General features: G+C 41.9%; 1 protein-coding gene across 2 annotated transcripts in view; it reads left to right on the top strand.

Moving 5' to 3' along the window:
• The window catches only part of LOC126262717 (probable cytochrome P450 304a1), a 202098-nt gene that overhangs the window by 132827 nt on the left and 54638 nt on the right, over positions 1-14633 (top strand). For both annotated transcript variants that reach the window (XR_007546756.1, XM_049959512.1), the window contains exons 4-5: positions 4053-4337; positions 11857-11974. Coding sequence is in view for 1 of the 2 variants with exons in the window: in XM_049959512.1 (XP_049815469.1) it covers positions 4053-4337; positions 11857-11974 (403 nt within the window). In the remaining variant the exon portion in view is untranslated. The remainder of the gene's footprint in view (positions 1-4052; positions 4338-11856; positions 11975-14633) is intronic.

Here is a 14633-nt window from a genome sequence, read left to right as displayed (position 1 = left end):
TTTTGTAGTTAATAGAGGCGAGAATTGAAGACATTAATAGAGAGAAAATTTGATAAAATTAATATATCACTAGATAGAATTGCATAATTATTCGTAAGATACGTAATTTTATCTGGAAAATGTGCACTGTCTGATGTGTAACGACAAGAAAAGCGACCTGCTAACCTTACCTTGCCGGGCACTTGCCAAGAAAAAAATGCGATAATCATCAGTAAGTAGTCACATAAATATAATTGCATAAGTGGTCATAAAATGTGTAAGTTCATCTGGAAAAATATGCACGGTCTGATGTGTAACGACAAGAAAAGCAACCTTCTAACCTTACCTTGCCGGGCACTTGCCAAGAAAAAATTACGATAATCATCAGTAGGTGTTCATGTGAATATAATTGCATAAGCGGTCATAAAAAATTAGGAAATGGTATTACAGTGTGATAAATCATAAAGTATTTTCATTCAATAAAAGGTTTGACGTTCGACACGTGGTGGTTCCCTTTGGTTTTTCTGGTTCTCAAAGTTTCGACGTGTACTACATTGGGGTGAGGAATGCTGCGAATCCGATATGGACCTGCGTATAGAATCTCAAATTTACTGCATCTACTCTTTCCTTTGTTGGATAAATAGTGTGTACGTACTAATATCTTCTGTCCAATGTGAATTTCACGGCGTGTACAAACCTGTTTTTGCTGTCTTCTCCGGCGCTCTGCAGCACGTTTGATGTTGTTCAGCGCAATGTCAATTATTTCATGCTGTCGCAGTCGACGAGATGTAGGAAATGTTACTAATTCTTTAATTTTGTTAGGTGGTTCAACATTTTTCAGTATAACAGACGGAGATAGCATAGTAGATTCATTCGGTATGGAATTAATTACATCTTGGAATGAGAGTATGTGTGTGTCCCAATCAATATGTTTTTTATGGCAGTATATTCTACACAGTTCACCAATTTCTTTCATTAATCGTTCACAAGGGTTCGAAGAAGCATGGTACCTGGATATATATATCGGAGAAATGTTTATAGCTCGTAACATACGTGTCCATATAGCAGATCGAAACTGTGGTCCATTGTCGAAAATTACTTTCAACACATGCCCTACATGAAATAGAAAGTGTTTTACAAATGCTTTCGAAACAGTTTTAGCAGTAGCTTTGGGTAACGGAGTAAAGGTAACAAATTTTGAAGTGAGTTCGACAGCGACAAAGATGTAGCAAAAACCTCTATTAGTTCTGGGAATCGGACCAAAAATGTCTACAGCGGCCATGTGTCTCAATTTAACAGGTACAATGGGATGTAATGGAGGAATATGTGAAGTCGTATCTGATTTAGCTTTCTGGCAGATTTTAAATGACGCTAAAACTCGTAGTATACGTTTCTCCATGTTGGTAAAATAACAGTTCTGTCTCAGTATAAGAAAACATTTTCTGGCTCCGTAATGTGCGTAACTTAAATGAGTATACCAGATTAATTTGTTAACAAGTTCGTCAGGAATGCATAATAGCCAATTGTTGCTGTCAGGATGAGAGCGGCGAAACAGAATGTCATTGCGTACAGTGTAATGGTTTCTAATGGTAACATTATTCCTATCTTGCCAAAGGTGTTTGATTTCTTTCCATACGTTGTCCTTACTCTGCTCTTGTGCTATGTCTTGTAATGACGACGAAATGAAATTTTCAAATGCAACTTGTTGAATGTACATGACGCTGAAATTTGCTTTGCAGAAGTTGGTTGCGATGTCTTGCTGATTGTTGCTGAGAGAACGGGATAGTGCATCTGCTACAATATTTTGTGTGCCGGGAATGTGAACAGTTGTAAAATCAAACTCCTGTGGATAAAGTTTCCATCTGCTTAATCTGTCGTGTGTAAATTTAGCCGAAAGTAAAAATTGTATCGCTCTATGATCTGTATAAACGGTAGTGTGTCTTCCATAAAGAAAATGCCTAAATCTGGTAAAAGCCCATACAACACATAATGTTTCAAGTTTTGTAACAGTATAATTACGTTCAGCAGGTGACAGAATGTGACTTGCAAAAGCGATGTTTTTAATTACTGTGCAACCATCTTCTTCAATTTCTTGAAAAATGTGTACGCCTAAAGCGGTGTTAGAACTGTCGGTGGCAATGGAAATTTTTTTAGTAAGATCTGGGTGCGATAAAAGTGGTGCATTCAACAAAGTATGTTTCAAATAACATTCTCGTGAACAAGATTCTGCGTATCAAAAGTATTGCTTGCGTTACTGGAATATGCAACCTGTACTGTATTTAATCAAATTCTATCTGGCGTGTTATTATTTTCAGGAGGATACTGTGGCATTTCAACTATTTGAACTGTTCTGTTATTTCTTCCTGACGTCTTACTTTCTCGATTATACCTACTGTCTGCTTCATTCATGATAATTTGTTGTGGCCGATGTTCTTGCTGCTGATAAGCTGCGCAGCGTTCATTGTAACAGAACGTGCCACGTCATCCATTGTCGTTAAATTAACAGACAACACAACTGAATTTATTTGCTCATCACTAGGATCAAAATCAATATTAGTGGTCGGTATGCACTGATTGTCTGTAAATGGAGAATTGTCATCATTACACTGAGTGTCGCAAGTACTATCGGTCAAATTATTTGAGTCGGCTATTTCACTCATTACACATCGCGATGTACTATTAACAGTTTTTCGCGGCATTTTTACACAAATCAGAATTAAGCACAAATAAAACAAGGACAATGCAAAATGCAACAAACGCTATTACAACAAAGAGCAACAAATTGCCGATGATCTGTGGAAGAAAGAGTGACAAATTAGTAAATGCGTTGCGCCAAATGCTAATTACATTTAAGTAAATAAGAGCAGATATATGACTACTTATCAGAAGATTCCCAAAGAAATACGATCCTGGCCGGATGTCGCCAAGTGTAACCTCTCCACACGAAATTTTGTTAAATGACAATGGAAATGGAGCCAAGCGTAACCTCCCCACAAAAATTAAGGAATGAAAATTGACCATAAACCAACAATAATATTAATTAAATAATGAACCATGAACGAAATGTAACCTCCCAAAAGAAATAATAATATCTGGTAAATTTTATAAGGACAGCAGCGCTGACCTTCGGCCCTGTATTTTGAATAAAAAGCAAAAATTCTTACCTCAATAAAAACTGCAACTATTTCTGCTCTTATTTATCGACACAGCTTCGTGCAATGCTGGCGTATATTTTTTTTTATTCTTGGAAGCAATGATAATGCATTGGAAAAATTCTTTAAATTGAAATGAATGCTCTTTCTTCAAATGAGTTACTTTATATTATAAAAATTATTATTGGGGCATTTTTTTGAACAAATTAGATTACAATTAACATACATTATTAATTATACGCAAGGCTGCTTCTTTACCTTCTACAACAATACTCATCCTCCAGAGTCCTGACCAGAGTCGCGACCAGAGCACACAGCCGACGCATGCCGACTCCCGCAGACTACTACTGTCCACTCGCTACTAAAGCCGACTGACTACTACTGCAGACTGACTTCTACTGTATCCGACTGACTACTACTGTCGACTCGCGCAGACTAGCGCAGACTCGCGACAAGTAACACTAACAATAAACTACTCTCTGGTCAGAGATTCTGTCATGCCTCGCCCATCGCCGGCGAAGCATACACCTTACAACGTCATGCCTGAAATTTGATATAGTCGGCAGACTCTTGATACTGTGGATCTCGGAATACTGAATTCTCTAACGATTTCCTGAGTGGAATGTCCCATGCATCTAGCTCCAACTACCAATCAGTGTTCAAAATCTGTTGACTCCCGTCGTACGACCATAGTCACGTTGGAAACTTTTTCACATGAGTCGCCTGAGTATAAATGACGGCTCCGCCAATGTCCTGCCCTTTTATACATTGTGTACGCGATACTACCGCCATCAGTTATATTGCCACCTCATGACTTTTGTCACCTAAGTGTAGTGCAGTCTGAACCTTTAGAGTGGACAGGGAATAAGTTAAAGAAGTGGAACTCTACGCTTCAAGCGGCACTGTGTGTCGTTTCGGCAGGCGGTGGTGCGTCCGTCGTCAGGTGCGAGCAGCGTGCTGCTACCGGAGGCGCTGGCGCCAGGCTTCATCAACGGGCTGCTGCACGTGTACACGGGCGCGCGGCTGCCGCGCTCCGCGGACTCCACGGCTCGCATGCTGGGGCGTGCGGCGCTGCAGTTCACCAAGGCCAGCGACACCACGGGCGGCTTCCTCACGCTGCACCCCTGGCTGTCGTGGCTGGCGCCGCGCCTCTCCGGCTACCGGGACCACGTCCAGAGCTCCGAGAAGATGCGTCTCTTCCTGGAGGTCAGCAGAGCTTCTCACAGCACATGCTACGAGGATCCCAAGCTGTCATGTACCCACACCAAACTCCCAATTTCTGCAAGGCGAAAATTAACCATTAGAACATTTTCTGACTGGGTAAAATATGCTGACATTAAAGGCAAGAAATTATATCCCGATTTCACTTTTGCCAGAATTCTGGAAAATTTTAGAAAAGGCGACTCACATACAGCTTCTTAACCATTTGACCACAAATGTAACGGGTAGTCAAAAAGTTTCTGTTCGAAGACCGCAAGGTCCCACGTCGATATTCCAATCAGGAAAAATTGCCGTGAGCATTGAGGCAATCATCCCACCAATGCACCAGGTTGAAGACACCCATTTGGGAAAAAACAGCGTCGTGCTGCACGAACAAGTGCGTAAATGCCTGCTGCACATTCTCATCCCACAGGAATCGTCGACCCGTCAAGGCTTACTTTGGGGGACTGAATGCGTGATAATCCCATGGGGTGGATCACTTCTATAGGCCAGGTATTCGATTGTCTCCCACTTGAGTGAGACTGGCTTCACAGATCGACTGGCGTCATGTGTCGAATCGTGACCAGCACGAAAGTTGGCGCACCATTCCACAATGACAGCTTTTGATAGATATGCCGCCCCATACACATTCTTGTTACATGGCCAGTTTACTCACACAGCACATATTACAAGAGTCCTGGGCTGTTGGAAGCCCCACGCCAGATGCCCAATTTCTTTGACCCAAAAATTAGCCATAAAGAAAGGGTATCAACTGAAGACGGACTTCACTTTTGCCAGAATTTTCGGAAATTTTATAAAAGGTAGTGCACAGTCAGCTTCTTAACCATCTGACCACAATCACGAAGTTTCCGTCCAAAGGCCATACTGTCCAGAATCGCTATGCCAATCAGGAAGATCGCCATGAGCACAGGCGATCATCCCAGCAATGCACCAGATTGAAGACACCTGTTTGGTAAAAAACCGCATCCTGCAGTGCATAGAGGTCCATAACTACCTGCTGCACATCCTCGTCTGACAGTAATGGTCGACCCTTTGAAGCCTTTTTAAGGGACTGAGGGCATGATTATCACACGGGGAGGGGTCACAACTATAGGGCGAGTGCTCGAGTGTCTTCCACTTGAGTAAGGCTGGCGTCTCAGATCGACCGGCGTGATCTGCCGAATCGTGACTAATCTTCCTCCCTTCCTTCCTAATTGTGAGATGCATGGAACTTGGCGCACCATTCCACAACTGTGGTTTTCGATAGGCAAGCTGTCCTATACACATTCTTCATTCTTCGATGAACGTCCACTGGTGTTTGTCCTTTGGCAGCACATTGGTCCTGTTTGGATGCTTTTGGTAATAGCGTCGCAACAGTTCACCTTTCCACATTTACTGCACACACATCAGAAAGACACGAATACCACACTAGTCCCTTGCCTAAATGTCACTGCTTCGATACCTGCATCTGACTTGTGCTACGTTGCATATAGGGTGCAACAATTCATTCAAACGGAAACTTTTCGATCGCCCCTTATAATATACAGTCCAAACCACAGTTTGCATTTTTGAAAAGTTTGGGTACTGAGAAAGGCTGCGTGATTCTTACTAAAACTTAAAAACCTCCGAATGCTGTAACTGACACTCAGACAATTGATTGGGAAAACCGCAAAACTTGTTGACAAATGTCGATCAAGTCACTTCACCAGATGACGTACACCGCCGCACGAGCAGCGGTTGAGCCTATCGGTCTATCGCACCTGATCATCCCAACCCAAGTCAAGTATTCACGTCCGTGTGGCTCTGGGCCCACGTGAGCGACTTTAGTGCGTGGAGCTCAGGGTTAGAGTCTTGCGTCTGTCAGGTAGTATTTTCTGCATTGCATTGGACAGTTTTGTATTTATTGTGAGATAAGATTTATCATTTTACTTGCCGGTCCCGCTGGTTTATTGCGAAGTACAGAACAACAAAAACCTCCCATATTGCGTCACAAGTAAATGAGTATCCTAACCGACTCATTACCAGAAGATGACCTACGTTTTCTTTACTGAATAATGTCTTTAAACAAAAAAAGAAGGTTCAAAAGGAAATAATCACAAAATAAGAACGGCTTTTACTTGGTTACAGTGAGGACAATAATTTTGTACATTAAATGTATACAGACAACCATCAACTGTAGAATGGAAAGACAACAATTAAAATTTGTGCTGGGCCAGGATTCCAGCTCGGAAAATCCGTGCACGGCTCACAGCTAGACCCGAGCTTCCATATGTCGTTAACAATGCGTCTGCAACCTGTACTCGTACATCCATTATGTATATTCCTGACATGCATACATAGCCAAAAGAGCTGTGCATTGTAGTTTAGAATAACACATGCACTGCAGTATCGTATTTATCCGCCGATATTTAAGTAAAATGTCTCACCTGTACGGGAACGTGCATAATGGATGTTCGAGTACAGGTTGTAGACGCATGGTTGACATAATACGGAAATCTGGGTCTGGCCCTGAGTGGTGCACGGTAAGCCAAATGGTACGGCGACCGCTCGCGATATGCGGGAAATCCGGGTTCGAGTCCCGGTCCGATACAAATTTACGTTGTTATCTTTACATTCTACAGCTGACGGTAGCACATTTTCGCAATTGCTATTACATTTAATGACATCTTGGGTATTTAATGCTCTACTATAAGATCACTACCGGTTTCGTGGCACTAAAAGCCACATCTTCAGGTGAATGTCTGTATAACAATAAATCAGAAGTAATAACAACCCTTAGATATACACCGGCATGGTAGATTATTATAAGATTTTTAAAATTATTTTAAAACATACTAAATCTTTTACATGAGAGTATCAAGATGTTAGTACTCACATAACTAAAACATTAGAGGGGAAAAGCTCGTAACCTTTTCACCTAACAATAGTTGTCCGTCAGAACATGCATGCATGTCCAAAGGAACTTTGTATGGTAATTCAGAATAACACAGGCACTGCAATATGGTATCGTAATAATTTTGTAACTTCAGTGTTTACAACAGATTACATTTACAAAAGGTATTCGAAATTTTTACAGTTTGTATGAACGTAAGTATTGCATCGCTCAATCATCCCTTCACGCGCAAGACCAACCATTGCACGTGCGGCGAGGTACATCATCTGGTGACGTCATACGTTCAACGTTTTTCATCCATTTTTGGGATATTTCCTGACCTTTACGACCTCATGTGTCTTACGTCAAATTACTTGTCTCAGTGTCATCTACGTCGCTTTGGTTTTTTTTTTTAAACATTAATAGGAGTCATCCTGTATAGTGAGAATACACTTAATTTATTACATAATAAATTGTAAGTTGCAGTTCTCTGCTGAGATTAGTCAAAAGTGTCTAACTATGTACATCACATCATCCTTTTAAGGAAATTAGAATACTGTGGCAACACGAGCAATGCTTTGAAGGTGTTCAAGTCATACCTCATAAGCAAGAAACAAAGAGTGTCAGTAGGACAAACCAGTGTCTTAAGCTATCAGTCATCAGCAGCTTGGGAATTAATTATGATTTCTGTCCTACATCGGTCCATCTTAGGGCCATTACTTTTTCTTGTCTATAGTAATGATCTCTTACCAGTTACAGTGCCAGATGCAAAGAGGCTTTCTAATGATACAATAATTGCAATAAGTGGCAAGTTCAATACAGTTTTAGAAAGGACTGCTGCTGATATTATCATGTACATTAATAACTCACTGCCAGTAACTTTTCAAAATTTTCACTGCTTGCAGTTCATTAAATGTACGAGGTTTCCAACCAGTATATTCATAAAGTATGAAGAAGAGCAAATAGAAAAGGATGACAGTGTAGAATTCCTGGGATTATAACGTCACAATAAATTTGATTGGGATAAGCATGCCACTGAAGTGCTGAAACGGCTAAACAAATCGTAACGGCTAAACAGATCCTTATTTGCAATGCGAATGTTATCATGAGTGGCATAAAATTAAAGTAGGTAGATTACTTTGCTTACTTTCTTTCCACAGTGACATTTGTTAGGCTACCACAATTTTTGGGGAGCTCTTCAACGCAAAGTAGAAGCTTGTTCAAGGAACTGGGCATATGATCTACTTCTTCTCTCTGTCATGAAATTTGCCATATACAACACATTTGTTTTTCCAACAAACAGCTCAGTTTACAAAATTAATACTAGAACAAGAACAATCTACATAAAGAGTAAAGGTTCTTACTTTAATCCAAAAAGGGACCCACTACATCAGAACATCCATTTTTCTGTTGCATGTTCGGTTTTCATTCTTAATTTAAGTTTCAGTTTCGTACACATTATTTTTCCTTCTCTGTTTTCCACAGTCATCCATTTTCTCTGTTCTTCCATTTTTGAACATATTTTCCGTTACTCATCTGGAAATGAAAAGAGAGAAACAGTGATGGGAGAGACAGAGTGGCAGTGAAAGAGAGAGAGAGAGATGGACGAAGACAGCAACAGTGGGAGCCAAAGAGAGAGGAGATATTGATGGTCAGTGAGAGACAGTGGACATAAAAGACAAAGTGAGATGGACGGAGATAGAATCAGTGGGATCAAAAGAGAGAGGAGACAGTGGAAACAAAAATTACAACTCAGTGGAGACCATACATATAGGCTTAGAGATCTAGACCCTCCCAGACCAACGTACTTTAACACGTAGGCATAGAGGAGGGCCCATTTTGGACCGAAATTTGAAACACGTAGGTGCAGGGATTAAATAAGTTGGACACCCAGAAGTTTTGAACTGCCGAGGTATGGTGGAGAGAGCAGGAGTAGGAAATAAACACAAAAGGAGAAAGTGTGGGTGAAAGAGCAGACTGGCGGTGGGGTGTACTGTATATCAATGGGAGAAAAAGAAGGCTGTGGGCGAGAGACATACATGGACAGTGGCAGTGAATGGGAGATGTTGATTATGAAAGCTTAACGACAAAGAGAGACTCCGCATTTAGAATGTGCTTTGTTAAAAGAACGCGAATATGTTCACATGCCAAACTTTTTGGTGACGAAGACAGAATGAATATTGAGGTAGAGGATGTAGATGAAGAGGACAATATCTGCCATTGCTGTGCGCCGGGAGGAGCATTTTTCAGCTAGTATTATTAGACCACATTTTACATATAGCAAGTTCGCACGGGAGATTAACTAGAAAATCCTCTAATGTCCATCCTATGTGGTCCGTTTGCTGTCGTTGTCGGCCATAGTCCCGCTTTGATCGTAACTGCAGGGACAGTTTTTGTACACAGGCTATCGCCTGTAATGTCACACTTACGATACAGATGGTTTGAAAATGGACGCAGCTGTCCTAAACTAGTCACCACCATGAAATAAAAAAAGATATCACTCAATGCAACTTCTGGTACACCTACAACCATTTATTTCAGTATTTTAGTTGAATCTGGTGATACTAACGTTTTAAAAATCCCTATAAATGTGTTAATAATTATGGACACGAATTTGGTGAGAGAGTTTTCGTAATGTTTTTGAGTGCCTGACTAATTTTTAGAGTTACTGGCAGATTAAAACTGTATGCCGACCTGAAATTCGGACTTAAAACCTTGCCATTCACGGGCAGTGATTGAGCCAAATCACGATCCGGCATCACTGCTTTACATCCGCCATTATCGGGTCGTGAGTAGTGCCTGGGTAACTTAGTTGGTAAGGCAAGGTTCTGGGTTGAAGTCGTGCCAAGCACACTGTTTTAATCTGCCAAGAACTTTCAAAACATCACATTCCACTGCAGAGTGAAAGATGCAGTCTGGTAAGTAACTTTTGTTTGATTACCGCTAATAATTATCTCATTGTTGAATCACAAATTTATTCAGTAGATGTGAATATTCGCTTTTAGCTTCATACGATGGTTGAACCAAAAGTACGGTTCCCATATTTTTTACAAATAGAAAACATTGTTTACCGTCATTAATTTATACACCCTTGAAAAGCTTACACTTTTGTCTATTTTTCAACATAGTCTCCATTTTGCCACACAGGGTAGCCGTGTGGTCTAGAGCGCCTTGCCATGGTTCGCGCAGCTGTCCCCGTCGGAGGTTTGAGTCCTCCCTTGGGCATGGGTGTGTGTGTTGTCTTTAGCGTAAGTTAGTTTAAGTTAGATTAAGTGGTGTGTAAGCCTAGGGACCGATGACCTCAGCAGTTTGGTCCCATAGAACTTACCACAAATTTCCAATTTTTTTCGACACACTTCTGAAGACGGCGCTCCAGCTTTTGTATTCCTAAGTCAAAGAAGTCTCCCGCCAACCCGTTGAGGAAGCGTGTGACCCTTGCTCGGACTTCATCATAGCTCTTGAAGCATTTGCCTCCTAAGTGTTGCTTTAGCTTTAGGAAGAGGTAATAATCGCTGGGAACTAAGTCCGGGCTGTACAGAGGATGGGGCATAACAGTCCACCCAAATTTCTTAAAGAGCTCCTGTGTTTGACGAACGACGTGGGGTCGAGCATTGCCATGAAGAAGCACTATGCCTTCCGTCAGTCGTCCTCTCTGGCATTTCTGGGTTTTTCGCCGGAGTTTGGTCAATGTTTCATAATATCTGTCTGAGTTTATTGTCGTCCCAGGTTACATAAAATCGATGAGGAATACCCGCTTCTGATCCCAAAACACAGTCACCATAACCTTTCCTGCCAACTGAGTTTGTTTGAATTTCTTTGATGGCGGTGGACTGGAGTGACGCCACTGACGAGATTGTTGTTTTTTTTGGGGGGGTGTAATGAAACACCCACATTTCATTTCCCATGACGGTAAAGTCCAACCACTTCTCCTTGTTGCCTCCCCCTCGCATTGTTGAAGAAACTTGCGAGCACTGTCAAGGCGTTGCTCGTTGTGTCCGTCACTCAGCATCTGAGGGACCCAGCGAGCTCACACCTTGCGATAACCCAACGTTTCTGTTGAAGTTCTTTCATTTGTGCTATGGGAAGCTTCAGGAATGCGTTCAACACGTTCGCGGACAGTGATCCTCCAATATTTGAGCAGCTCGCTGTTGATATTCTGGACAATCACATCCGAAACTGGTGGTGTTCTACTCCGTTTTTCATCGTGAACTTCCGTGTGACCCTCAGCAAAAGCCCTGCACCATTTGCGGACTTGCTGAATGGACATGCACTCTTCACCATAAACCTTTCAGTTGCCGATGAAACCACGGGCGGTAACTTCCTTGCGTGGGGAAACCGGATTACTGCTCGAACCTCGCATTTGGCAGGAGCAGCGATCAACACTTCCATCTCTGACAGCTGCCAAGCCAACCTTGAGCGACGTAGCGAATCGCGGACGGGCGGGCTCGAGAGTGGGGGAACCACTGCGCACGGCACTGTTGTCGGATTTAGCCTAGCAGCTTCCCTTGAGGCTGTAGCTCACTGGGAGCCTTACTTTTGGTAAAACTCTCGTACTTTATGTGGTATTTTATTATCTGACGGAGGCTTCTTTTTATTTCACCTTTCTTCTCACTCTGGTTTACATCGTAATTTGTATGTTTCTCATTTACACAGCAATCTATTGAAGAACACAAGAAGACGTACTCCGACGAATACATGCGGGACTTCATCGACTCGTACCTGCGGGAAATTGAAGAGCGAGAGAAGATTGGAGAACCGACAGCATTTACCTGTAAGTCGGGGAAAACTTTTGTTACCTCACTGCAGTCGTCTCGCTCCTAGATGACATGGATGGCAGGCAGTATTTTATGTGCTCACGTCTCTTTCTCGGAGGAGTTCACAGGAGATGCATATTAGGGTTGCCAACTTCTATAGCATCCCAGAACGAGACTTCAATGACAACTCCAAATTTTTACACCGATCAGTGTAAAGGAAGGACACGCTCTACGCATTAACCAGAAAAGAAATGCTAATCAGTTTAGTCTAAAATGCTGTATTGAGAACTCTGAATGTATAAACGCTCACAAAACACTGAAGAATTTAAACACTGTACACTAATACACATATTTATTATGAGGCTAACCACTGAAAAATAGTATTTACCTATTTCTTTTGGTTTAGTCAACAGTTTCTTGTCATTCGTAACAATTTCAAAACATACTGGCAGCTGTAATTGTACGTGCATTTCATCTCAAATGAATTGTTCTTGACGCTTACTAGTCAAGGACACTTCTTTTCCATCTTTGTAGGTAAACACATAGCCATTTAATTCGTTTATTAGGCGAATTACACATTATTATCTCGATGTTAATCACACTCGCATAACAAACAACTAATGTCGCCGGCCGCGGTGGCCGTGCGGTTCTAGCGCTGCAGTCCGGAACCGCGGGGCTGCTACGGTCGCGCCGGCCGAAGTGGCCGTGCGGTTAAAGGCGCTGCAGTCTGGAACCGCGAGACCGCTACGGTCGCAGGTTCGAATCCTGCCTCGGGCATGGATGTTTGTGATGTCCTTAGGTTAGTTAGGTTTAACTAGTTCTAAGTTCTAGGGGACTAATGACCTCAGCAGTTGAGTCCCATAGTGCTCAGAGCCATTTTTTGCTACGGTCGCAGGTTCGAATCCTGCCTCGGGTATGGATGTGTGTGATGTCCTTAGGTTAGTTAGGTATAAGTAGTTCTAAGTTCTAGGGGACTGATGACCAAGATGTTAAGTCCCATAGTGCTCAGAGCCATTTGAACTAATGTCGAGTGTCGACCGTTGACGATTGATGTCTGTTGTCTACAGGTAATTACCGTTGATTCATATTTCCAGTCAGTATTTACTCGTTTAAATAAAATTGTTGTCGCAACTTTTCAGACTTACGGCCTATACTATATTATTTAAATTATTTTGACATTTGGCTTAGGCTACGATTTAAGTAAGGCAATTCAAACTGACATGCATTGTATAGATAATGTGATGTACGGTACCGCATTCCGACAAACGTGTTGTAAGAGAAGTTCATACTTCGGTAAATTGTTCAGCGACATATAGTCCTAACATTAACCTAATTTCGAAAATTGATTTACGGAACTAAGATAATTTAGCTGAAGAATAGTAAAAAAGGGATATTAGCATCTCGTACAAGATACATACAGGACAATTTTTTTATTCTCAAACATAGGAAATCCTTATTATTCGGGACGGTTGGTATCACTCTACTGGCTGGTACGTTACAGCTTATCACTACTTCATGTCATATTTCGATCCCAGCAACTGGTTAGATTTTGAATAAAAATTAAAGGCAATGGCGACCCAAGATTTTCAGTATAAGGAATTACCCTGGTCCTTCCAGCTACCTCGTCAAAGAGGGCGAGAAAGAGGAGAGAGATCAGAGAACCCTCTTGCTCTTGGGGTGGCAAACTGCCACTAAAGACTGAAGAATCAGCAATTGTCAACGGCATGACGATGCAGAAGGCTATGGAAACCACTGCATTAAAGACACATGATGTTTATCCACAGGAAATTTGACCTGTAATTCTATTTACTAAGAAATTGGTGCTTATCTAGTGTGTAAGTTTGATATTTACTTGTCTGATCTCAACTAGCTTCTCCCCACGCCATATTCGGGCATCATTCGAAAAGAGGCAAAATCGCGACTCGTGGACCACACCACGCACATCCAGTCAGATTCTGTCCAGTTTCAGTGTTGTTTGGCCCACTGAAAGCGTGCAGCCTTAAGTGCCGTTGTGAGACAAGCCATTCTACAAAGTACCCGGCTGCTCCCTATCGTTAGCAGCACCTCAGGGTATACTGTTTCGTTTGTGAGTTGTTACGAGCTTCTAATAACTAGAAGTGACTTGATTTCATTTAATGCGTGCACTTTAGTCTAAATTCTCACATTTCTGGCATGTTACAGTATCTAGTAGCTGTTGTTGTTGTTGTTGTGGTCTTCAGTCCTGAGACTGGTTTGATGCAGCTCTCCATGCTACTCTATCCTGTGCAAGGTTCCTAATCTCCCAGTACCTACTGCAGCCTACATCCTTCTGAATCTGCTTAGTGTATTCATCTCTTGGTCTCCCTCTACGATTTTTACCCTCCACGCTGCCCTCCGATACTAAAGTGGTGATCCCTCGATGTCTCAGAACATGTCATACCAACCGATCCCTTCTTCTAGTCAAGTTGTGCCACAAGCTCCTCTTCTTGCCAATCCTATTCAATACTTCCTTATTAGTTATGTGATCTACCCATCTAATCTTCAGCATTCTTCTGTAGCACCACATTTCGAAAGCATCTATTCTCTTCTTGTCTAAACTAGGCCTCTTTATCATCCACGTTTCACTTCCATACATGGCTACACTCCATACAAATACTTTCAGAAACGACTTCCTGACACTTAAATCTAGATGTTAAC

Source organism: Schistocerca nitens, chromosome 1 (genome assembly GCF_023898315.1).
Source record: "Schistocerca nitens isolate TAMUIC-IGC-003100 chromosome 1, iqSchNite1.1, whole genome shotgun sequence".
NCBI lineage: Eukaryota > Metazoa > Arthropoda > Insecta > Orthoptera > Acrididae > Schistocerca > Schistocerca nitens.
Note: the sequence above shows the minus strand (reverse complement) of the source record. Positions and strands in the feature narration are given on the sequence as shown.